General features: G+C 56.7%; 1 protein-coding gene and 7 non-coding genes across 9 annotated transcripts; all 8 read right to left on the minus strand.

Annotated features, from left to right (window-relative positions):
* Positions 1-4,496: 4,496 nt before the first annotated feature.
* On the minus strand, positions 4,497-10,763 carry FTCD (formimidoyltransferase cyclodeaminase). 2 transcript variants are annotated; one of them, XM_054209649.1, is made up of 14 exons: positions 10,577-10,754; positions 9,621-9,804; positions 9,150-9,278; positions 8,864-8,952; positions 8,432-8,611; positions 8,206-8,343; positions 7,757-7,888; positions 7,032-7,093; positions 6,146-6,275; positions 5,846-6,007; positions 5,544-5,587; positions 5,326-5,464; positions 4,837-4,932; positions 4,497-4,640 (listed from the first exon to the last, which is right to left on the minus strand). In XM_054209649.1, the coding sequence occupies exons 1-14, from the start codon at positions 10,628-10,630 to the stop codon at positions 4,554-4,556; spliced, it is 1,626 nt and encodes a 541-aa protein (XP_054065624.1). In that variant the 5' UTR covers positions 10,631-10,754; the 3' UTR covers positions 4,497-4,553. The 2 variants fall into 2 exon arrangements, 1 of the variants encoding a protein (XP_054065624.1); XR_008467790.1 differs by having other exon boundaries at positions 4,837-5,464; positions 10,577-10,763.
* A 334-nt stretch (positions 10,764-11,097) lies between these two features.
* Positions 11,098-11,179, minus strand: TRNAS-CGA (transfer RNA serine (anticodon CGA)). The gene has a single exon. It is a non-coding gene; the product is annotated as a tRNA-Ser (tRNA).
* A 593-nt stretch (positions 11,180-11,772) lies between these two features.
* TRNAA-UGC (transfer RNA alanine (anticodon UGC)) lies at positions 11,773-11,844 on the minus strand. Its single transcript has one exon. It is a non-coding gene; the product is annotated as a tRNA-Ala (tRNA).
* Positions 11,845-12,892: 1,048 nt separating this feature from the next.
* Positions 12,893-12,964, minus strand: TRNAP-AGG (transfer RNA proline (anticodon AGG)). Its single transcript has one exon. It is a non-coding gene; the product is annotated as a tRNA-Pro (tRNA).
* Positions 12,965-14,493: 1,529 nt separating this feature from the next.
* Positions 14,494-14,565, minus strand: TRNAP-AGG (transfer RNA proline (anticodon AGG)). Its single transcript has one exon. It is a non-coding gene; the product is annotated as a tRNA-Pro (tRNA).
* A 1,242-nt stretch (positions 14,566-15,807) lies between these two features.
* On the minus strand, positions 15,808-15,879 carry TRNAP-AGG (transfer RNA proline (anticodon AGG)). The gene has a single exon. It is a non-coding gene; the product is annotated as a tRNA-Pro (tRNA).
* An 884-nt stretch (positions 15,880-16,763) lies between these two features.
* Positions 16,764-16,835, minus strand: TRNAA-UGC (transfer RNA alanine (anticodon UGC)). Its single transcript has one exon. It is a non-coding gene; the product is annotated as a tRNA-Ala (tRNA).
* Positions 16,836-17,507: 672 nt separating this feature from the next.
* Positions 17,508-17,579, minus strand: TRNAP-CGG (transfer RNA proline (anticodon CGG)). Its single transcript has one exon. It is a non-coding gene; the product is annotated as a tRNA-Pro (tRNA).
* Positions 17,580-23,523: the final 5,944 nt, after the last annotated feature.

Raw genomic sequence — 23,523 nt, forward strand, 5'->3', positions numbered from 1 at the left:
TGGGTTGTCCGTAGGGGACCCCAGGGACAGGGTGCAGAGGAGCCAGCAGCACGGGTGCAGGGAAGGGCATGGCAGTGGACAGCTGTGCCCACGTGTGCTGCAGTGTCACTGCCATGTTTTCCCTTGTTTGGAAAGGAGAGCTGTCAGGGAGCTTCAAGGGCCACAGGATGAAACATGACTGCATCCAGAGAGGAGCTGCAGGAGTGAACTACCACTGCCCCAGCACGCACGCACCCCCAGCCAGCAGTGCAACAGGGACGAACAAGGCTGCACTGGCAGTGAATCTGGCTGAGATGGGCTGCCCCACCTCCTTTGGAGATTCCTTCTGCCACAGTAGGCTTCTTGTGTGTATGCCACTGGGTCCAGCAGCCAGTCACGCTGGCTGGCGGCCAAGCCTTCTTGATAATGGGGCTGGGAAGGATCCTCTTGAGCCATTACAATGGGCAAAACAAAAATAAAAGGGCAGCAAAAGCAGCCCTGTGTTAAAATTGTTGTGGTGAAAGCACTGCCAGGCTTTTAACCTTTCTTAGTGAGCATGCCACAGTCCCATGGCCATGGCTCAGAGGCTTCAGAAAGAGAGCTCACTACTTTTTCGTATTAATTATTACCCTGGTGTGGAAGATGGCAACCCATACAGCTCAGCAAGGGGAAAGTTGCGGCATTCCTTGGCCAGCCATTCTGCTACAGCTGGGAAAGGTCATGCAAAATGTAAGGACTTCTATGGGCCTTGAGATCCACGTTCACAGCTGACATCATTGCAAAGGAAAAAACACTCAGACACCGGCAGACTGCAAACCAGCATATGATACTACCCGCGCTGCTACCTGCAGCCCCAGGGGTGACTTGCAGTGGACTCTCTCGAAATACAGAGGGTGGAGCTGCTGCCCATCATCTCAAAGCAATTCCAGGTCAAAGAATTTACAAGCTAAAAACAAGAAAATCACTCAGTAGGCAAAACGCCACTCTGAGAGAAAGAGGAAAGGAGCAGAGCAACATGCAGGTGGTTCCCATGGGGCGTTCAGCTTCATGTTTCTTCTCTTCACCACCGTGCAAGTGGGAGATGTCCTCTTCAGTCAGAGTCAGAACTGCTGCTTGAGCTGCTTGAGCTGCCGGAGTGCTGGAGGAGAGAAAACAACTTTAGGGTAGCGTGGAAACAACCTTCTTTCACACCATTTCTGATAGATGTTAGCGATCCTGTGGTGGGTGCCCGTTCCTGGTGCCCAGCTGGGTCCAGGTTGAGCCTGCAGCAGTGGTGGTTGCAGACCCACCTCTCCCCAGGTGTCTTTGCATGCTAGCAAAAAGGGTGCCCTCAGGTTTGCGCGCTGGCTGGATTGCAAGGTCATTAGTTAATGTCAAGGCCCTGGGGGCCACGCGGAGGGCGAGCCTGCGTGGAAGTCAGCACAGCACCAGGGCCTCAGACAGCAAACCCCAGCCAGGATACCTGGACTTGAAGACAAAATGGCTACTAATAACATCAGCACAATGTTTATTGCAATGCTGTTATAACCTACGTCTTACAGTTTGGAGCCATTATTTTTCTGCTTAGAGAATACAATTATGGACATATCGTGGGAGGGCTGGTTTTTTTATTATTATTTTGCAAAGTTGTTCAGGCCAATTAAGCAAACTCCAGAAGGGTTCTGCCTTCTGCCAGCAAGGCCAAACATCAAGACAGATCACTTTCAGAGCTGTTACACACTGAGAGGAGCTGATGGTTTGCTTTGTTTGGAAAATGCTTCTACTGGGAGCATTTAAATGGTGGAATTGGGGTTTTGTTTAGCAATCCCTCACTCAGACCTACTCCCTGCAATAGCATTTTCTGCAGCATCTGCTCTGGCACAGAGAATTGCTTTTTTATTTGTTTGTTTGGGGTTGGTTTTGTTTTTTAAGAGGGAACTGAACTGCTCGTCTGCTGCAGGACACTGAGCAAATGTCCCTTACAGAGGCACGACTTTCTTTCTGGTGAGCAGGACAAAGTCCTGGGATTTAATACACTGTGTGGTCCACCCTGAGCTGTGTCACTGTTTCAAATGGCTTCAAGGAATTTCATGGATCACATTTCAAAAGAGTTGCTTGAAATGACTCATGCTTGCCTATTTATTAACCAAACAGGAGTCTCCATGTCTAAAAAAAGCCACTGAGGTGTCCGCAGCCTGCTCCAGCCACCGCAGGGTGGAAGAGGGGAGCTCCAGCTGCCCAGGCTGGACGCTCTGGTATGCATGAGGGGGTCCAAAGGACCACAGCAGAGATTCCAAAAGGTCCACTGCCCCCTCACTCTTACCTTCCCTCCATGGTGCTTGGAGTGCTTCTTCTTGTGCTTCTTATGGTGCTTCTGATGGTGGCCAGGGGGGCACCCTGGCATTCCCGGTGGTCCTGGGTGGGGGTGCCCATGGGCATGATGACCCTGTGGGGGGTGCCCATGGGGGTGCTGCCCCTGTGGGTAGGGGCCAGGTGGAGGGGGGCCACAGGGATAGCCGCCTGGGGGTGCTGGGGGATAGGTTCCAGGAGCACCAGGTGGCACTGCAGGGTAGCCAGGGTAGGGACCTGCTGGGGTGCCCGGACCAGGGTATCCTGGAGGGGCAGGTGGGCAAATTTGCAGTTGTGGTGGTGGAACCCCTCCGGGCATGCCTAGGAAGAAGAGTGTGGCTGTTAGCAAGCAGAGGCAGGTTCTCCCCAGACAGGCATTGCAAGGAACTGGTGTACACTTGCACCCAAAGGACGCTCCCAGTCTACCCCTCTCCTCACAAATGATGCCCCACTCCCCTTTGGTATGCAGGTAATCCACCAGGGTGCCTGTGGCAATCACACTGAGCTCCTCTCTGAGCCCCGATGGCTGTGTGGTACCAGCACCCCTGCCCAGCCCCACGGCCCCTCACCTGGATTTGGGTTCCACATTCTTCGTGGCAGCCAAGCTGCAAGGGAAGGACAGGCACTGTCAGTGCTCCCTCACGACACCTCCTGTCATGGGCAGGTCATCGCCCTTCCAGCAGCCGGGACCCAGCTCCTCTGCCCCACATGTCTGCCCCAGGCAGAGACCATGCTCGCTTCCCAGGGAGCGCCGTCCCCCGCAGACCCCAACAGATGCCCCATCTCTTTGAGTGACAGTGCCAATCCCGAGAGTGACTGTCCCCACCTCTGTGCACACCCAAAGCCCAGGCATGTGGTTTCCATTATTAATGGAAATAATAACCCAACTCGGGCTGAGGCTGGATTCCCAGCCCATGTCCTTGTGGACCACAAGGAGTGGGGACACCATGTCTTGGTGCAGGGCCAGCCATGGGGACAGTGCCCCCTGACCCGTGCGTGCCTATGCTCCCACTGCCCCTGTGCTTCCCGGCTCCCCTGCACCCCACCAGTCACTGCGGCCTGGGGAAGACGCTTTCACTCACCAGACCTGCAAAAAAGCTCCCAGCAGAGGAGATGCTGGCAGCACTCTCTGAAAGCACCGCTGCCAGCAGCACCCCTGATCGCTGTCCTCAGCACGTCTCTCCTGGGGTGGCAGGCACCTTCTAAATACCAGGGCTCTGCCCAAACGAGGAGGGGTGTGGTGGGCAGGGGTTGACACCACACCACTCCCTGCACCATGACCGTCACCATGGGCACGCAGGAAATGTCAACACACCACCGCTCCCAGCTGGCACAAAGGTCCCACGGGGCTGATAAAAACAGCGGCTGGAGGGTGGTGGTTTCACCTCCCAGCGTCAGGTGATGAGGTGAGTCAGGCGTCCCCACCATGAACCCTGGCTCAGTGCTCCCAGCACGGGCACAGTGTCCGGGGGTGGAGGGGAGGAATGACAGGGAGGGGGTCACCTGCCTGCAGGCACCGCTGTGGGACAGTGGAGCTCAGGGTCCAGCTAATGTGACACTGTTCAGGGTGCTGCCATGGTGTGTGGGTGGAGGAGGTGATATCTGCTGTCAGACACAGTCAACAGAGACAGGAGGCAGGACTGGATGTGCCAATGATCAGGTCTTCCTCTCAGGGCGTCTATGAGGAGGGGGCAGAGCCCCTCCCATCCCATCCCATCCCCATCTCCCCGCTAACACCCCTGATGCTGCCCTGCATTTGACAGCACTCTCTTCCCAGGCCAGCGAGCAATGCGACAGGCCAGCCTCATGATGTACCATCAAAAAGACACCTTGCAGAAAGGGACTGCACCAGGTCTTGTACCAACCCTGCAGACAGGGGACTGTCTCAGTTGGGGTTCCAGGCACAGAAACACACAGGGGTTGTGGGGTCAGGAGGTGCACGTGCGCAGGCATCTCCTCCCGGGCAGTGCCGTAGGATCCCTGTTGTCATCCCCTTGTGGCCCCAGGCACTGTCAGCCCAGCTGCCTCCTTCTGCCCTGGGGATGGGGGGATGAAGACTGGGGTCTGAACCCCAGACAGCTAAAATCACCCTTGGCCAGGGAAAGGCTAGGAGGGGACATGACTCTGGGATCTGCCTGAGTGGAGCAGGTCTCCCGAGGCAGATAGCAAAGGAGCCCAGGAGGGATGAGCATGTTTCCCAGCTGTATTTGCCACTCCAGAGACCCCAGTCCATCCCTGAGACCCTCTCAGGGTGCTCGCTTCTCCAGCAGTGACAGCACAAGTGCAGAGCCTTGCTTCGCCTCCTCCAGCATCCCGGAGATCTTCTGCGACATCTGCACGGGGAGGGAGAAGGTGCATCATTTGCCGCTTGACAAGACAGAAGAGCTGTCCACCGCCCACCCCATGCATTCTGTTGGCGGCCAAGGGAGGGGGTACCTGGGCATGAGGGGTCCCAGGGGCTTCACCTCGATCTCTGTCCCACCTCACCCCCCCGACCAGGGTTGAGGCAGATGCACAGCCCAGGCTTACCGCAAGCTTGAACTTCTCATCCGTTATGTCTTTGAGGTTGATCATGACGTTGAAGTAAGCTCCGAACACAGCCGCTTCCAACATTTTGGCTCCCACCTAGGAAAAGAGACTTGCGAGAATCTCTCCTGCTGAACCAGAGCACTCGCATACAGTCCTGCAGCAGGGCAGGCCCTTATGCTGCAGGACTCCCACCCTCTGTGACACAGTGGCACACAACGCTTTCCAACACGGTATTTTCAGGATGTGGCTCCAGCACTGGGAACCATTCATGGCCTTGCCACACAGGTGGGAAAACTCAGGCAAGGGCTGGTGCAGATCAGCTCTCCTACAAGGGTTGCAAACTGCAAAGAAGTTAGTGGGTGGAAACCACTGGCCAGTTTGGGAAGCACAGCTGGAGAGGTGCAACCCAGAGGTCAGGACAGGATGGGACACCATGCAGGGAAAAGTGGTGAGCCCGTCAGCCTCCAAAGCCCCAGCCCAGGGCCATACCTGGATGTCAGATTTGCAGGCCAGGTTGCAGTGACGTGCCAGCTCCTTCAGAGCAGGCCAGAGCCCACTCACCTTCTCTGCCAGGGCACAGGGCACCCTCACGGCTGTCTTCAGCCCCTGTTGCATGGCAACCATGCGTCTGGGAGGGGGACAGCCCCAGGTTGAGTGCTGGGTGGCCATACTCCCCCGGTCTGCAAGTCCCCACCATCCCAGCTCACCTCTCCCGCTCTTCAGGGGTGTTTTTTGGCAGCTTCATAGCTTCCTGCAGGCAAAGAAAAGCAGATCTTGCTGCTGTTTGCTCCAAGACCTCGCACGTCTTGCATCAGGGGCCAGGGCAGACCTGATAGCTCCCATGCTCTTGCAAACCTCCATCGGTGATGATGTCCCTTCCCCTGGCCCTCACTTGGGCCAAGCTCACTGCCCTGCTCCTAAGGACACTAGCGAAACGTGATGCCGGGCCCCTCCCAGCTGGAAAGTGCCCCACTTCCCCATGGGACATCTGCCGCTGGTGGCACCTCACCATGTAGCTGCTGAAGGCGCGGGAGTCGGCATCCACCATCGCCACCAGCTCGTCCATGGCCTGGTGGAAGGGGGGGATCAGCTTCCTCATGATGGGGTCCAGCTCCTCAAACTGCCGCTTCCCATAGCTCATCAGCCCCACCATGCATCCCAGTGCCGCTCCCTGCAAAAGCACAGGGGGAAGTCTTCCAGCAGGAAACAGCGCCCACTGCTACTGCCATGTTGGCTCCCCTCAAAGGCTTGGCACACCCAGAGGACCCTCCAGGCAGGCAGGGACCCCCTCCTGGTGTGGGGCACATACCAAGGCGGCTGCGGCTGCAGACACAGAGCCTCCTCCTGGCGCTGCGGACCTCCCACCAACTGCTCGCACGAAGGTGCCCAGTGGCTTGGCCACCAGCCCTCTGTCCGCCTCTCCTGCCTGCACCAGATACCTGTGGCACAGAGGCCCTGTGGGTCAGAGCCCTCTAGGTGCAGGGACACCCACCACCACCACCTGGTCCCTTCTCACCCGGCACTGCCCTCTCCAACAGGTTTTCATCCACCCCTTGGCTCTGCGGGTGGCCGAGAAGGGGACTAGGCCAAAAAAAACGAGTGGGAAGGTCAGGGAGAGGACACAGAGCCCCATGGGGACAGCCAGCCAGCTGGGGAGCGCATGTCCTGGTGGTGTGGGGGGTTGCTCTGCATTAGAAAGTGTGGGCTTGTGCAAACAGCGTTTGGTGGGACAGAAACACGCCTGCAGCCATGTCCCCAGGCAGGGACAACAAGGACTTGAAGCGCAAGTCCTGATTTCACCTTGTCACAGGTGGATTTCCCTTCCTCTACCCCCACAGACATGCATTTTACACCAGGCGCTGCACCATGGCGTCTCTCCTTGGAAGGCAGCATGTGAGCCAGAGGCATTGAAATTTGGGCTGGGGATAGGGTGGAGGATTTAATGTGTATATGCTCAAGTTTGGCCATGGATCCTGCTCCCACTGCCTGCCTGAGTCACCCCACATTCACAACCATCAGCATTTGGGAGCAGGGACCACCCCATGCCTGCACAACACCCGGCAGAGGTGTCCGCTGGGTGCGAAGAGGAGTTGGTACCACTCCCCAAACAAGCTGAATGCAAGAGGCAGGCAGCAGGATCCCCCCATCCAGGCAGGGTTGGGCACCATGATGAGAAGCAGGATGGGGGTCCCTACTCGATGATGCGCTCCTGGGGGTGAAACGGAGACAGGGAGTCCAGGCCCAGCCGGCTGACCACCTGCAAGGAGCAGCACACCCATGTCACAATAAGTCCTGTTGCACCCTCATTCCTTGCTGTTAATTAACCGTGGGTGATCCAGCCCTAGGACAGCGTTGCTCAGGCCACCACCCAGGGAGAGGACAGCCAGCGTCACCAGCCCGTCCCATCCCAGACTTGGGGGCGGTGTGCAGCTGCCTGCAAATGACTGGAAACTCCACCGATAAATAATTAGCTTGCCCTTATCTAGCACATTCCCCATAGGGTGGAAAAGTCCCTCCCTCCTGCAGCTGAAAAACAGAGCTTGTCTCCTCATTGCCAGTTTACACTGGTCCTGGAGCAGTTCCCCATAATGCCACACACTGTCCTTGAGCTCTGGGGAGGTCTCCTTCCACTCCTGGCCTCCATGCAGGCAAGCTGGGCACCTTCTGCCCACACTCTGTCCTCACAGAATGGGCTCTCTGCTCCTTGAGCATCTCAGCGTCCTCACGACAATAAAACAACTTGTCCCATTCACTGTGCCCTCACAGCTTTCCAGGCACCATCCTTGGACACAAGTGTCATGCCTGGGGGCTGTTGTGGTCCCAAATGTCTGCCCAGTGCCGCTTTGGGAGGCTGGGGGAGTGGGAGGGTGTCTCTCTCATGATCCCACCTTTGTCTTGGTACTAGGAGGAGCCACATTACCAGCCTGATCTTCTGTTCCTCTTCCAGGATGAAGAGTTTTTCTTTCTTGATGTAAAACTCGGCCGTGTCCAGCATGGCCTTCTTGGGGACAAGCCCCACCAGCTGGGACCCCACCACGGGGAGATTCAGTGCCTGCGAAGGACATCAGAAATATGCTGTCCCCAGAGCCATCTGCTCTGCTGCTGCTACCACCCAAGCCTTGTTGTCCTCATCCCTTCCCAGGACCTGGGAAGCTCATGGAAAATACTTCAGTGGAGGAGCTGGGAGCTAGCAGCAAGTTGCTGGGCTTTTGGGAGTTTTGTGCTATTCATTGCTCTGCCTAGCTTGGCTGAACTGAGCGTGAGATCAAGCAGACCCTGCCCTGGGGATGAGGAGAAAAACTTGGAGGGAGACATTCTCTGTGAAGCCCCCACTGAAACAAGCATGATGTGCTGTCCCGTGCCACCCACCTTCGCATCTTGGCAGACCTCCTCATAGACAGCATAGAGCGGCGTGGTCTCAAAGTCCAGCAGGTTAGTCGAAACCTGGGCTATATTCTCTTCCTCCAAATACCAGCCGATGCCCTGCACCCTCTTCAAGCGCCCAGGCTGTCAAGAACTTCTGCAGTCAAGGCATGGCCCAGGAGGCATGGGGGCAAGCAGGTCTGCTCCCAATGTGCCACTGTCATGGGACTACCTGGTCGGTGCCGCGACCCTGCTCGCGGATGTTGAGGGCGATGCGGTGAGCCAGCTCCTTAGTGCACAGCAGGTTGATGTTGTACGCGATAAGGAACGTCCGGGCACCTGTCACTGTGGCCCCCCACCGGGGGACAAAAGTTGGGGGCCCAAAATCGGGAGCCCACTCTGGTTTTGCAAGCTGGGGAGGAGGGAGGAGAGCACATGGGCTGGCACTGCCAAGCAGCATGAACCACCCTCCCAGGGACAGCATTTCCCTCCCCAGCTGGCATCTGCCACAGCCACCTCCATATTCAGCAGCACCCAAAGTGTTTCATCAGCTTCTCTTAGTATGAAGGGACTATGCCAGCCCCCAGCACCCTCCCCAAAGCTGGGGAGATGCGGCTTATCTCTGCCCGGTCCGTGCTGCCCAGCCGTGTGCTGCCAGACTCACCTTCTCGGGCAGCCCCTCATACTCCCCGGCACGGATGGTGGGCAAGGCTTTCCTGCTCTCCTGCCGCGCCGCCTCTCCATACAGGTAAACTGCAAGACAGAGCCAAGGGTGAGCGCTGCCAGCCAGGGGCTGGCGGTACGTATCCTAGTGGGGTCTGGTTTTGCCCATTTGGGAGCAAACCTCATTTTCTCCTTGGTTAATCTTTTGCAAAAAGTGTGCAGTTTCTCCGCAGCTGGAAGCACGTGGGGTGGGATGGAATGGGCAGAGGTTCCTGGCTCTCACTCACCAGGCACCCCCAGCTCTGCTGCCAAGCGCTGCCCGAAGACCTGGGCGCAGGTGACACACTCCTCCATGCTGACGTTCATCACCGGTACAAAAGGGCAGACATCCAGGGCCCCCATGCGAGGGTGTTCACCTGGGGATGGGACAGATATGAAGATGGGAGCTGGGACGAGCAAGCAGACGAAGAGGGAGGACAGCCCTTTCCCAGCCTCTTTTGCAAACTGAGCACTGCCACTGGAAGAAAAGATGTTTTTGTGGCAGTAATGTCTACTCCAGCCTCTCTGGATTGGGAGGATGAGCAAGAGCTTTGCATGGTCCCACCACCATCTGTCCCGGCAGCGCTGCTTGCTGTAGGTGCTTGGCTGTCAGCAGCTGATTTTAGCTCCAGCCGTTCAAGGTGCACCTGGAGCCAACCATGCACCACAGCCAAGGGGTGCTCTGCACCAGGTTGGCTCCTGCACCACCCCGAGCTCACCCGTGTGCCGGCTCATGTCAATGAGCTGCCCAGCTGTGCGGGCCGCACTCAGCGCCCCTTCGACAACGGCCTCGGGAGACCCCACAAAGGTGTAGACGGTGCGGTTGGTGGAGGCGCCGGCATCCACGTCCAGCAGCACACAGCCGGGTGTCCGGGAGATGGCTTGCCCCAGCGCATCAATCACCTGCCGGACAGTGGAAGGTGGCAAGGCAGCTGAGCCAGCAAGACCCCCATCACAGCCCTGGCTTCGCAAGGTGGGGGATGCCTTTTCTCAGCTCTCCCGCTTCCCACCGGCACTGGGGTCGGGGATCAGTGGGGATGCAGCCCTGTGCAGCAAAGAATGCAGGATCCAGAGGCATGAGCATCCCACTCCTACCCAGGAAGTCTGGGACACTCCTGACTCCCAGCAAGCCCCAAACCCGCCATGGTGTTGGAGAGCTGCCTGGCTGCTGCTGCACGTCAGAGAGCACCATCACAAATTGCTATTCCTGAGGATATTGTCCCCTGCCAGATTCAAACCAGATTTGTCTCTATAAAGCCTGTTCCCTGGGGGAAGCAGTGGTTTTATTCCAATTTTAAGTTTGCTGAACTCCCCCAGCAGGGCCAAAATCCTGTCTAGGGCTGATGCCCATTAACCTGGACAGTGTGTTTTGGCACAACAACTGCAAGCGATATTTCTCTAAGGGGGTATGACAGACTGCCCCAAGCCCTGGTGCTACAGCAACCTGCAGGCACTGGGGAGGAGGGGGTCTGAGGCCCCACTTCTCACCAAGGGAGCTGGGGCTGCCTTTGGGCATTTTTGGCATTAGTCAGGCAGGGAAAGCTGCGCAGCACTTCAAAGAAGGCAGGGCAGAGTCTGGCAGCAGGTGCTGCCTGCATGGCCTCTCCGCCGGGGCAGCCCAGCCGTCTGCACCCCAGCATTGCCCACCCGTCAGCCCCTCCTCGCATTCCCTCACCTCCTTGTTATTCCCCTCTGAGAAGTTGGGGACACATTCCACCAGCTTGGCCATGGTCCCAGGGTCTGCGTGCACGCCACGGCCCTGCGCTCGGCTCCTTGCGCTCTGTGGGTTTTCCTGCCCTTTCCTGTCCCACTGCGGAGAAAAAGCCTCCCAGCACCCAACCCACTGCCTCTTCCCCATGCGGGGTTTCTCATTAACTGCATCGATCTGCATCCAGGAGACAGAACAGGTCTTGAATAAACAATGTGCTACTGACCCTTCCAGGTCGGCACAAGGACACTGCGAGCTCACCAGGATCAGCCTATAACACTAATTACCCACAGGTGCCAATTAATTGCTAGGAGAAGGTGGCGCCAATAAAGCATCTGTTGTGCCCAACACCATGCCATGGCTACTAGATGGGACAGCCCAGTCCTGCTCAGGGCACAATAACAGGCCCACCAGCACTTCGCCATGCTGGGGGGAAGCTGCTGGCAAGGGCCCCCAGCGTGGGCTCTGGGGCAGCAGGTAAAATCTCTCGCTGTGAGCAGGATTCGAACCTGCGCAGGGAAACCCTATTGGATTTCGAGTCCAACGCCTTCACCCCTCGGCCATCACAGCCCCACCCCTGTGTACCCAAGGGGCACAGCTGCCACCCACACAGGGCACCCCATGTTTCATCCTGGCACCCTGCTTTCCTGGAAAGTGGGAAAGTCTCTGAGGTGGCCAGTGCATCCCTGCACACACGCTCAGCCCTGCTGTGCTCCCCGGGGGCTGCCAGAAGGGCCCATCCTCGAAAAGCAGCACCTGGGGTCTTTGGACAGGACTGCCCCCCCAGAAACTCCAGTGGCCACCACATGATGGGGGTACCCAGAGAGCTGGGCACCCCGGGTTGTTGGTCTAGGGGTATGAGTCTCGATTTGGGTGCAAGAGATCCAGCGTCCAACTACCGGATGAGCCCTCCTTTTGGATACCCACCACCCTCCTCAAATTCAGCATATTAGAGACCCTGAACCCCGTGGGGAAGGGACACAAGGTGCCTCCATGCCCTGCAGCACCTGGGCAGGAGAGGGAAAGGGCCCTGTGCATTGCAGGTGCTAGGCAGCATCCCCAGGACAGCCATGCCCACAAGTAGTCCCAGAGCTTTTCTAAGGGGTTTTGTGGGCTCTGCCAGCCCCACAGCTGTCAGTGAGAGGGTCTAAGGAGGCAAAAGCTGGAGATGCTGGGGGTTGAACCCAGGGCCTCTTACATGCAAAGCAAGCGCTCTCCCACTGAGCTACATCCCCCTGAAACTACCTTCCTGAAAAACCTGGCTTTATCCAGTTGCTGTTTCCTTCCCCAGCCCTGCAGAGCTGCTGACATTGGGCTTCAGGGGTTTGCAGACACTGGGTGTCCCTTAGGTGGCGGCAGGCCGGCAAGGGGACTGGGACTGGGAGGACAGCTGTGGGCAGACTCGCAACATGTTTTTCTGCACTCAGACCACAGGCAGAGCTGCCCACCAGGGACAAGGTGGCAGCACCGTCCTGCTCTGCTGTGCCCCACTGCCCCTTCCCCACCCAGGACGGGCCGAGCCCTGGCCACGGCTGAGCCGTGTCTCTTTGCCCCATGGGGCAGCACCTTGCTCCCGGCAGCAGCGGGACCGTCCCAGCAGAGGGGACACGGCCGAGCTGTTGAGGCTGTCTGTCCCCCCTGTGCTGCATACTGTCACCCTGTCCCTGCAGGGGTTTTCCCCTCTGCTGGGAGTGGCCAAAAGCAGGGCTTGTGCAGGAGTAGAGCGCGGGACCTTGCGTAGCCTAAGCGACAGTCATACCCCTAGGTCAACGAGCCATGATGCGCAGCTGCCTGGGCATCCCCAGCCTGTGCCAGGCACTGGGGCGCTGGGAGCTGCTGTCCAAGGGACCTTGGGGCTCCAGGAGCTGCTCTTCAGGGATATGTCCTGCCATTGGTCCTGGCTCATTGGTCTAGGGGTCTTGGGTCTTTTTAGTCTGGAAAAAAGACGACTGAGGGGGGATCTTAGCAACACTTATAAATACTTCAAGGGTGGGTGTCAGGAGGATGGGGCCAGTCTTTTTTCAGTGGTGCCCAGCGAGAGGACAAGAGGTAACAGGCACAAACTTGAACATAGGAAGTTCCATCTAAACGCGAGGAGGAACTTTGAGGCTATAAGAGCACTGGCACAGGCTGCCCAGAGAGGTGGTGGAGTCTCTGGGATCTACGTAGGGCATATGGGCACATGGTTTCCCTTCCCAAGGGGGCTCAGGGTCTTTCCTGGGGTGAACGCCAGTGGAGGGGGGAGCAGCTGGGCAGGAGGAGGGCGGTGGGTGCCCAAAAGGAGGGCTCGTCCGGGAGTTGAACCCGGGACCTCTCGCACCCTAAGCGAGAATCATACCCCTAGACCAACGAGCCATGGTGCACCCTTTGGACCTGACCCACCTGCTGTCCCAGACAGCCCCACAGCCCCACACACTGCACGGGAGAACCTCATGCACACTACAGGTGGTGGCTACCCCACACTGCTGCCCTCTGGCCATCAGCTACCCCAGGTCTCCTGGGGACATGCCGCAGGGTCATCAATGGCTGTCGCTCAGCAACTCAGCAAAATGCTACACACCCCCACACCCCGCTCACATCAAGGGCTGCTTCCTCACCTCTCCTGGGTCTGCAAAACCTGGAAAACTACAGAGGACACTCTCACCCTCCTGCCCTGGGGCCATCACAAGCCCTGCCTGAGGCATTGCTGGGGGTGACTCAGACGGGGAGCAGAGCACGGTCCCTCGTGCAGGAGACAGGCAGAAGCTGCAGGGATGGAATTCCCCTCACTCCCACCTCACCTCCCTTGCCTGGGCACCCACCAGGGCACCAGGGAAAATCTCTCGCTATGAGCAAATCTGCACAGGTTATGCCTAGTGGATTTCAAGGCCAACACCTTCACTCCTCGGCCACCACAGCCCCAGCCCTTGCCAACGGGGAGGGACATCTGCCCCCCGCCCAGGGCACCCCCTGCTCCCCTCTGGGCACCCTGCTGTCCAGGGAAGCGGGAAAGTCTCCAGGGTGGCCGGTGCCTCCCTGCACACACCCTCAGCCCTACTGTGCTCCTCAGGGCTTGGCAGCAGGGACCATCCCTGAAAAGGGGCTCCTGGGGCCCCCCAGCGCCCCAGTGCCTGGCACAGGCTGGCGGTGCCCAGGCACCTGCGCATCACGGCCTAGGGGTCCCGGGCTCTACTCCTGGACAAGCCCTGCTTTGGGCCACTCACCGCTGGGCACAGCCCCTGCAGGGATGGGGCACACTATCCAGCCACAACTCGGCCGCCTGTCCCCTCTGCTGGCAGTGGCCAAAAGCAGGGCTTGTCCAGCCGTCCTGGGCTGCGTCAAGAAGAGCGTGGCCAGCAGGTCGAGGGAGGTTATCGTCCTCCTCTGCTCTGCCTTGGTGAGACCACATCTGCAGTACTGGGTCCAGTTCTGGGCTCCCCGGTTCAAGAAGGACAGGGAACTGCTGGAGAGGGGACAGCAAAGGGCTACCAAGATGGTTAGGGGACTGGAACATCTCTCTTATGAAGAAAGGCTGAGGGATTTGGGTCTTTTTAGTCTGGAAAAAAGACGACTGAGGGGGGATCTTAGCAACACTTATAAATACTTCAAGGGTGGGTGTCAGGAGGATGGGGCCAGTCTTTTTTCAGTGGTGCCCAGCGAGAGGACAAGAGGTAACAGGCACAAACTTGAACATAGGAAGTTCCATCTAAACACGAGGAGGAACTTTGAGGCTATAAGAGCACTGGCACAGGCTGCCCAGAGAGGTGGTGGAGTCTCTGGGATCTACGTAGGGCATATGGGCACATGGTTTCCCTTCCCGAGGGGGCTCAGGGTCTTTCCTGGGGTGAACGCCAGTGGAGGGGGGAGCAGCTGGGCAGGAGGAGGGCGGTGGGTGCCCAAAAGGAGGGCTCGTCCGGGAGTTGAACCCGGGACCTCTCGCACCCTAAGCGAGAATCATACCCCTAGACCAACGAGCCACAGTGCACCCTTTGGACCTGACCCACCTGCTGTCCCAGAGAGCCCCACAGCCCCACACACTGCACGGGACAACCTCATGCGCTGTGCACGCAGGGGCTGCCCCACGCTCATGCCCTCTCCCTCCCCTCTCCTCTCCACCTGTCACCTCCCTCACCTCACGCACGCAGAAGGAAAACGGACACCTGGGGGACTCCACTCAGCAGCCTGAGAAAATTACACTTCCCCACCTACCTCAGCCATACAAACTCTGGAAAATATCACCATGCCGCCTGGCACCCTCCTACCTTCTCCACCCCTCCCTCACCTTCTCCTTCCTACACCCTTGTCCTGCAAACTCAGAAAGTCTCCACCCTTGACAGTGCATCGCCCACACCCACTCTGCTCCCCAGGGCCTGATGGCAGGGCCCGTCCCCAAAAAGCGGCACCCGGCCTTCCGGGACTGTACTGCTCCCCCCACCAGTACCTGCCACAGCCTGCACTTTGGGGTTTCTGGGCCCAGGGGTATGACTGGCCCCTAGGCTACGCAAGGTCCCTGGCTCTACTCCCGGACAAGACCTGCTTTGGGCCACTCACCGCTGGGCACGGCCCCTGCAGGGATGGGGCACACTATCCAGCCACAACTCGGCCACCTGTCCCCTCTGCTGGCAGTGGCCAAAAGCAGGGCTTGTCCAGAAGTCCCAGGCTGCATCAAGAAGAGGTCGAGGGAGGTCATCCTCCCCCTCTGCTCTGCCCTGTGAGGCCGCATCTGCAGTACTGGGTCCAGTTCTGGGCTCCCCGGTTCAAGAAGGACAGGGAACTGGTGGAGACGGGACAGCAAAGGGCTACCAAAATGATTAGGGGACTGGAACACCTCTCTTATGAAGAAAGGCTGAGGGATTTGGGTCTTTTTAGTCTGGAAAAAAGACGACTGAGGGGGGATCTTAGCAACACTTATAAATACTTCAAGGGTGGGTGTCAGGAGGATGGGACCAGGCTCTTTTCAGTGGTGCCCAGCGAGAGGACAAGAGGTAACAGGCACAAACTTGAACATAGGAAGTTCCATCTAAACGCGAGGAGGAACTTTGAGGCTATAAGAGCACTGGCACAGGCTGCCCAGAGAGGTGGTGGAGTCTCTGGGATCTACGTAGGGCATATGGGCACATGGTTTCCCTTCCCGAGGGGGCTCAGGGTCTTTCTTGGGGTGAACGCCAGTGGAGGGGGGAGCAGCTGGGCAGGAGGAGGGCGGTGGGTGCCCAAAAGGAGGGCTCGTCCGGGAGTTGAACCCGGGACCTCTTGCACCCTAAGCGAGAATCATACCCCTAGACCAACGAGCCACAGTGCACCCTTTGGACCTGACCCACCTGCTGTCCCAGGGAGCCCCACAGCCCCACACACTGCACGGGACAACCTCATGCACTGTGCACGCAGGGGCTGCCCCACGCTCATGCCCTCTCCCTCCCCTCTCCTCTCCACCCGTCACCTCCCTCACCTCACACACGCAGAAGGAAAACGGACACCTGGGGGACTCCACTCAGCAGCCTGAGAAAATTACACTTCCCCACCTACCTCAGCCATACAAACTCTGGAAAATATCACCATGCCGCCTGGCACCCTCCTACCTTCTCCACCCCTCCCTCACCTTCTCCTTCCTACACCCTTGTCCTGCAAACTCAGAAAGTCTCCACCCTTGACAGTGCATCGCCCACACCCACTCTGCTCCCCAGGGCCTGATGGCAGGGCCCGTCCCCAAAAAGCGGCACCCGGCCTTCCGGGACTGTACTGCTCCCCCCACCAGTACCTGCCACAGCCTGCACTTTGGGGTTTCTGGGCCCAGGGGTAGGACTGGCCCTTAGGCTACGCAAGGTCCCTGGCTCTACTCCTGGACAAGCTCTGCTTTGGGCCACTCACCGCTGGGCACGGCCCCTGCAGGGATGGGGCACACTATCCAGCATCAACTCTGCTGCCTGTCCCCTCTGCTGGGACAGTTCTGCTGCTGCCAGGAGCGAGGTGCTGCCCCATGGGGCAAAGAGACACGGCTCAGCCGTGGCCAGGGCTCGGCCCCTCCTGGTTGTCGAAGGGGCTGTCAGGGTAGCGTCCCTCTGCTAACACCACATCCACAGTGATCAGCCCTGCCTGACCGCTGTGCTAGAGGGAGGTTAGCTTTGGGGATGTCCCATGCAGCAAGAAAGTGGGTATTTTCAGGGAGCAAGGAAAAAACTGGAGATGCTGGGGGTTGAACCCAGGGCCTCTTACATGCAAAGCAAGCGCTCTCCCGCTGAGCTACATCCCCCTAGAAAATGGCCCACGTAGAGTCTATTGTCTTTGACACCACAGTGACAGTGTCCAAGACACTTAAAACCAGTGTTATCTGAAAGAGAAACCCTATGGTCACGCTACATTGTGCCATTTGCAGGCAGCTGGGGGATGCCAGGGCTTACCCTCTTCCACTGGGTCTGAAGAGCAGCAGGAATGCAGTCCCCTAAAGGAGGCATTATGCCAAAAGGAGGGCTTGTCTGGGAGTTGAAGGAGAGGCCTCTCACACCCAAAGCTAGGATCATACCCCTAAACCAACGAGCCACAGTGCTTGCACCCCTTTTGCACCCCCAGCCCCTCTGCCCCCCACATTTTGGGGTTGTGGTGCCGGGAAGCATCCCCAGGCCAGCTGTGCCCACAGGCTGCCCAAGCTTCTGGGGGGCTCTCCCAGTCCTGCAGACATCAAGAAGGCATCTGGGTAGGCAAAAGTTGGAGATGCTGTGAGTTGAATCCAGGACCTCTTGCACGCAAAGCAACCTCTCCTGGTAAGCTATATCCCCATGCACCACTTGGAACTCAGTCTGTTATTGGGGGTCCATCCTGCCCATGGGGACAAGCTAAGCCAGGACATGGCACTGCCCCAGCTATGCTGGGTACTGCTGCCCTGGTCACACGTGCTGCTGCCATGGAAGCTGGGTGCCCAAAAGGAGGGCTCGTCCGGGAGTTGAACCCGGGACCTCTCGCACCCGAAGCGAGAATCATACCCCTAGACCAACGAGCCATGACAAGGCAGTGTCTCTTGCCCTCAGCTCCTGTTCCTCAGCCATCCATTGTACTGGGCACAGGATGGTGGCTTTGAGGTGCTCCCATCTCCCATCACTGCCCCTCAGAGACCCATTTCACATGATCTCCCTCTCCGCTGCCCCACAGGTGCCAGTGTGGCTTTGGGACAAGGGACAGGAGCTGAGAGTGCCAGGTTCCTGGGAAATGCACCCAGCCATTCCCTTTTCCCAGCCCCCAGGAGCTGCCAACCTTGGGGGTCAGCAGGGTGCAGGTGCTGGTGCTGGGGCTCCCACAGGTGCCATGGGGGACAGGACTGGGAGGATGGCTCTGGGGCAGACCAAGGATGCAGTCCCAAGGGCAGGGCTACCTGTAGCTGTGCCAAGGTGGGAAGCTGAGCTGCTGCCAGAGCTCCCGCTGGCGGGGATCCATGCAGGACAACTGTAGGGGTAACAGGGGCAAGCGCTGATCTTCAGACAGCCCACTCGGATTAAGCCTCTGATGCTAATTATACCACATTGCAGGCTGTGTCAGAGCAAGGCTTCGCTCCCTGGGGCACATCCAAACCCCATGAGCTGACCAGGGGGGAATCAGGAGGAAGGATCAGCCACAGGCAGTGCAGGCAAGCCTTGCTCCTCTCCCCTGCCCTGCAAATCACGGAGGTGTGGGGAGGAGCAGGCAGGGGGAGTGCTGCACCCCTGTTATTTCCAGGTCACATAACCCCCCCACAGCTGCCCCGCTCCTTCAACCCCACACATCCAGTGCTAACAGCCACCTTATGCAGCAATAATCAGATCATCTTTCTCCTCTTTGGGAAATGTGCAGACACCTAACTCTCAGTAAACAAGAATTAACAGCCCTGGAATATTTAATTCAACAATTCTTGAGTTTGAAACTCAAATCCCCAAGTATTTCACTCCCATTTTCACCTTGTAAATCATTGGGATTTGGGCTCCGCTTTCATTGTGCTCATTCCTGTCTCTCCCCCAGAACTGTCTTCCCCATGGGGAGAAGCTCAGAGGAGAAAGAGGTATAGGACAGCCCGGAGCAGTGTCTGGTGATGATTTGGGCTCAGGTTGAGGCATGGTGCTGGTGGAGCCAACAGGGCTGCAGGCTCACCAGGGTGCAAGCCTTGTGAACCCCACTCCCACGGGTAGTACCAGGAGGGCTAGACCAGGATGCCAGTGCTTTTTGATTTGCATGCTTCTTCCCCGGTGACTCACATGCACGGGTGGCTTGTTATTTTCCTGCTTTATAGGATTTTCAGCCCTGGGGGAGAACCGTAGCCCTTGCTGGAGCCATCACCTGTCTGGCTCCCCAGGCTGGAGCAGTGCCCTTTATGTGGCAGGGCGGGCGCACCGAGAAAACATTGTGAGTCCCTGCCCTGCAGTCAGTCCATGGGTGCCTGGGGTGGGATGTTCTCTTGGTGGTGCCTTCTCTTTCCTCTTATCTCAGCTGTGCAACCACTTTCTCTCTCCTTCCTAAAGCCTAATCACAAGTGCCCTCTCTGCTTTCATGGGAAATCGCGTTGTAAGGATTTGGTGGGTGAGGAAGGAGATTTTTATTGGCAAACAAGTGCCATCTCAGTCTGCCATGCCTGCAGGCTCCAGCTCCGGGGCCTCTGTCTCTCCACCTGGCTGTCTCCAGTATGTGTGTTGCCAAGCGCTCTGGACAGGAGTCCTTGCTCTGGTGAGGAAGACATGGGATGCTGCCTGTTGAGGCCAGCTTGCCCTCCTGGCATTGCCCTCAACTTGGCACCCAAGTTCTGGGGTGAGATACGCCTTTTGCAACCCAGCAAAGGCTCTGGTGGTGGATCTCTCTCTTCATCCTATCCCACTGCTGTGATTCACCAGGATTTTTGTCTTCTCATCTGGATGTGCAGAGAGACCACAGATCAATGTGCTGGTTTCTTGCTAACCCAGCAATCATCCAGCCACTACCAGTCCCCTCCACCCCAATCACCAGCCCCATGCTGCCCAGGGCATCCGCTCCTGACAGTCACACCCACTTGCTATTCACACCAGTCTTCCATTTTCCATGGCAACTCTCTACGCTTCTCCACTTGTTCCAACTCAAACCATGACTGCACCCTCCTCCCCACCTCATCCATCCCTGGTGTGATAAGGTACACACCATCAGAGGTGCCAACTGCATGCTTCTGTTGGCTTCCTCAAGTACATAAACGCAAAGAAACCTGAGAAAGCCCATTTGCCACATGTGGTGGTGCAGGCCGGGGTGTCCCCATAGTTACACACATCCCAAAGAGGAGATCAATACTCCCATGGATGTGACCCTGCAATGGGGAGCTAACACAATCACCTCACCCAGTGTGTTTCAGCTGCTCCCTGTTGAGCTGGTATATCCCACTGTAATTAATGCACTGTAAGTTTTGCTGGTGCAGCTGGGTTCACCAAAGAAAGAAAATGAAGGGAAATAGGGGTGTCCAGGAAGCTGCCAGAGGAGGATGCTGAGTGACAGCAGGGAGAAGGCTTCCTCCAAGAACGTGAGCAGATGAGGGAAGACAGGAGGTGAGGAGAAGACATGAAACTCAATAGATGCAGGCATGGCCAATGGGTTACCTTTGGGCTAAGCTCCAGGATTTTATTAGAAGTGCTTCTGCTGCTGCTGCTGTTGAAAGCCGTAAGTAGGCAATGCTGGGACCAAAACCCAGGACCCAGCTCTTTCCCTCCACGTGTATTCTTCCACCCACAAAGCATTATTTTTCATCTCAGTCTTGGTGTGTAGTTCCCTGTTTCTCACTAGGGCCTTTGGCTGCACTGTCTTTACAGAAACCTGTCTTTTAGGGCCTGATCAGCAGGTCTGTGGGGTCCTGCCCTGGGCAAGCACTGGCTGGGGGGAATATGTGGCAGCACGAATTCAGGGCAGCTCTTGAGCTGGGAGCCAAGACAGCATGGCTCCCAGCTGGGAGTCACAGTGCCTGTGGGAGACAGCGTGCCAGGTCCCCTGGGACAGGGATCCCTGCAGGGCACCACAGGCCTCACTTCCCCGATTCTGTCTACACTAAGGTGTCACAATTTTCAAGTCAAATCAAGGATCTGTGTGGATTTTAGTCTCCTTTGAGACACCAGCTTTTCAGAAAAAATACCTGTACAATCTCACCGGTGGAGTCATTCAGTTAAAAGCCACATAAGAATGTCATTATTCTGTCCCCCTGCTCCATCTTGGACTGTCCTATGTGGCAGACTGGTGGAAGACAGTTGCGCAAGTCCCATATGCCTCCAGCTTTCTAACAAAGCTTTTGCTGGAGACCCAGTGCATTTCCTCATTGCAGCGTTCAGGAGAATTTTGCATCCCATCACTGCAGACAATTGGCTGGGATAAAAATATCTGAGCAGTCCTTGGATGAGGGATGTGAAACCACATGTCTCTTCTCCCAGTTTTCTGACTGCTGGCAATTGCCACATAAATTTTCTCCAAATTAGGAGTGCCTCTGTGAAGATCTCCTGAGCAATAAAACCAGTTGAGCTTGGTTAAAGACTTTTGAAGACCAACATGCTTTCAAGCTCAGCATAATCCCTCATTATAAACACTAATAAGTTTTATGCAAATTGCCATGCTACCAAAATGCTTAAGGTATGAAAGAAGATTTAAACAATATCCATGGAGGACTTAGTTGCGCTGTTATTCCTCCTTCCATCAGCTGAAAAGGTTCTGCTTGACGATATATGTAACCTTAAAAAGATGCTTTATTCAATGCCTGGCATCTTTTCCCAGAGACACCTGCACGCCCTCCCTGTAAAACAATTATTCTCCTATGTGCTGATGCGTTCAACTAAAATCTTGGGCTCAGTCTTTGGGAAAAGCTCAGTATGGAGCTCATTGTGATGTGGCTGGGGCCAGGGATGGGGTTATCTTTGTCCTCCTCTAACTGACCAGCTCACAGGCATGGGACCTGCAGGTGTTTCCACTCACCAGCAGAGCTAAGTTCCCTGCTGGGTGCCAGACCAGCTGTTGCTCTCACCTCTGTCTGCAGCGCATAGGGAAATTATAGTTTCTTCTTCCTATCTTTATTATTCTGTTTATGTATCATTCCTGATGGCATTACCACAGCTCTGAGTGGCCATCATGCTTGGCATCTCTTACAAACGTTAGGATGCCTCTCCCCATGACACCTCTGATCAATCAGCACTCGGTTACAGGTCTCAGCAAATTTGGGCACCTGAATGTCTGTGTGTCTAGAGGAAGGCTGGGTAACACTGCACTGTGTTTCACATTGCAGGCACCCCTCTGTCTCTGACGGGGCTAGGGATGGTACTATGGGCATAGGCTGCTGGAAAAGGTGCAGTCGTATTGGGGTGGGACGCCATCCCCTGAGCTCTCATACTAGCACCAGGACACAGGTATATTCAGGTCGTGTTATTCACAGGGCTCACTTGAAGCAAATGTTGCAGTGGCGCCTGTGCGTATGCATGCAGCAGCACAGAGCAAAACATTTCTGCTGCTTCATTAAGAGATACAGCTAGATGCAGACACTTCACTGTCATCTGGGCTATCTGAGTTTGAATCATCACCCACTTATTTGTATAAGGCCTCTTTTTCCACATGCTGTTATAAAAAGCAAGAATGAACAGCCTAATGCTTGAGGTCTGGTTTTGCCCTGGTATATCTTAGGAATTTTTTACTCTTCATCGTCACCCATAAAACATTGGGTGAGTTGGGCGTAGGATGACCATCCAAAGGACCATCTCCCAAGAAGCCTACTTCCGACTTTCTTCCCTGACCCCACATATATCCTCTTAGTTCACCCCCAAAATTGCTGAAAAACACAGGGTAAATGCCATTTTGAAATGTCAAACCTTCATGTTCCCATCTCCTCAAGGAAACAGGCAACAAATCTCCTCTTGTGGGAAGTTCTCCCTAAGCAGGTGCTTGCTATGGGGCAGAAGGAGATGTTTGCAGGCTGAGAAAGTTGCCTTTGGGCTGGTCACAGCAAAACACACACTTCAGCTCAGTGAGGAGCTGAACAGGAGAAACTCCCATTTCAGACAAAAAACCAAGTTGCCTCCAGACCAGAGGCACAAGGAACACCAGAAGACTCAGGCTATGATGTAGCATAACTTTAATGAGGAGAAGGAGAATAAACCAGTTCAGAGTATGAGAAGTGCATTTCCAGTGCTCAGTAAAGAAATGGATAAACCCCACTCCAGGACAAGCTGATCCCTACAAGGTTTTCCTCTGCCACGACTATCATCTTCTGTCTACAACCCACTATAAGCATTTTCACCCAGCCAGTAGCAAATGCTGTGTAGAACCACACGGTGTGACACCTATGTGGAAATATAAAGTAAGGCTTAGCAAGGAAAAGGTATACACAGGCATGGTCTTGAATGACAAGCTCGCATGGTTCCCTTACTCCTGGGGGAGCTGCAGGTACCCCCCACAGCTGGGAAACCCATGGGCATTTCCTTAGTCCTCTTCCCCAGTCTTGGTCCTGCGCTTTGTTTTTCCTTCCCAACGCAGATGCTCTGCTGGCATCAGCTGGAGGAGGTGACCACTGGGGCCACCCCTACAGCCTGCTACCCAAGCACAGCAGTCCCACCTTCCCCAGCCCCCGGGGACCACTGGAGGCCACAGGGACCCCACAGCACCGGAGGTAGCTCCCGACCGCCGCCGACGCTGTGGACCCCACCGTCGTGTTTTGCGGGTAGGAGCTGAGGATGGGCCCAGGCAGGGTGACCACAACGGTGGGGGGCTGGATGACGGCAGTGGAGTCCCCGCAGCGGCGGAAGCAGGGCTGGTTGCAGCTGGTGGCCAGTGGCCGGGGACTGCAGGAGGAGGGCAGACACAGGTCGTAGCAGGACATCGCTCCACGAGGACGTACACCTGAAAGCCAGAGCCAGGGTGTAAATGCAAGGCAGAGCCTGGTCCATTCCCGCTGAGCTCTCATTTAGCAGCTTCCATAATAAGAGGCGTGGGAGAGATAG

This window comes from Rissa tridactyla, chromosome 7 (genome assembly GCF_028500815.1).
Source record: "Rissa tridactyla isolate bRisTri1 chromosome 7, bRisTri1.patW.cur.20221130, whole genome shotgun sequence".
Classification (NCBI taxonomy): domain Eukaryota; kingdom Metazoa; phylum Chordata; class Aves; order Charadriiformes; family Laridae; genus Rissa; species Rissa tridactyla.

What these genes read in the sequence shown, in the direction of transcription:
- FTCD (XM_054209649.1), bottom strand. Translation starts at nt 10,630, where the DNA reads ATGGCCAAGCTGGTGGAATGTGTCCCCAACTTCTCAGAGGGGAATAAC. An exon ending in GCGCCTTCAGCAGCTACATG is followed by an intron (nt 5,588 to 5,845) that starts GTGAGGTGCCAC and finishes CTTTGCCTGCAG; the next exon opens with GAAGCTATGAAGCTGCCAAA. An exon ending in ATGAGAAGTTCAAGCTTGCG is followed by an intron (nt 4,641 to 4,836) that starts GTAAGCCTGGGC and finishes CTCCCCGTGCAG; the next exon opens with ATGTCGCAGAAGATCTCCGG.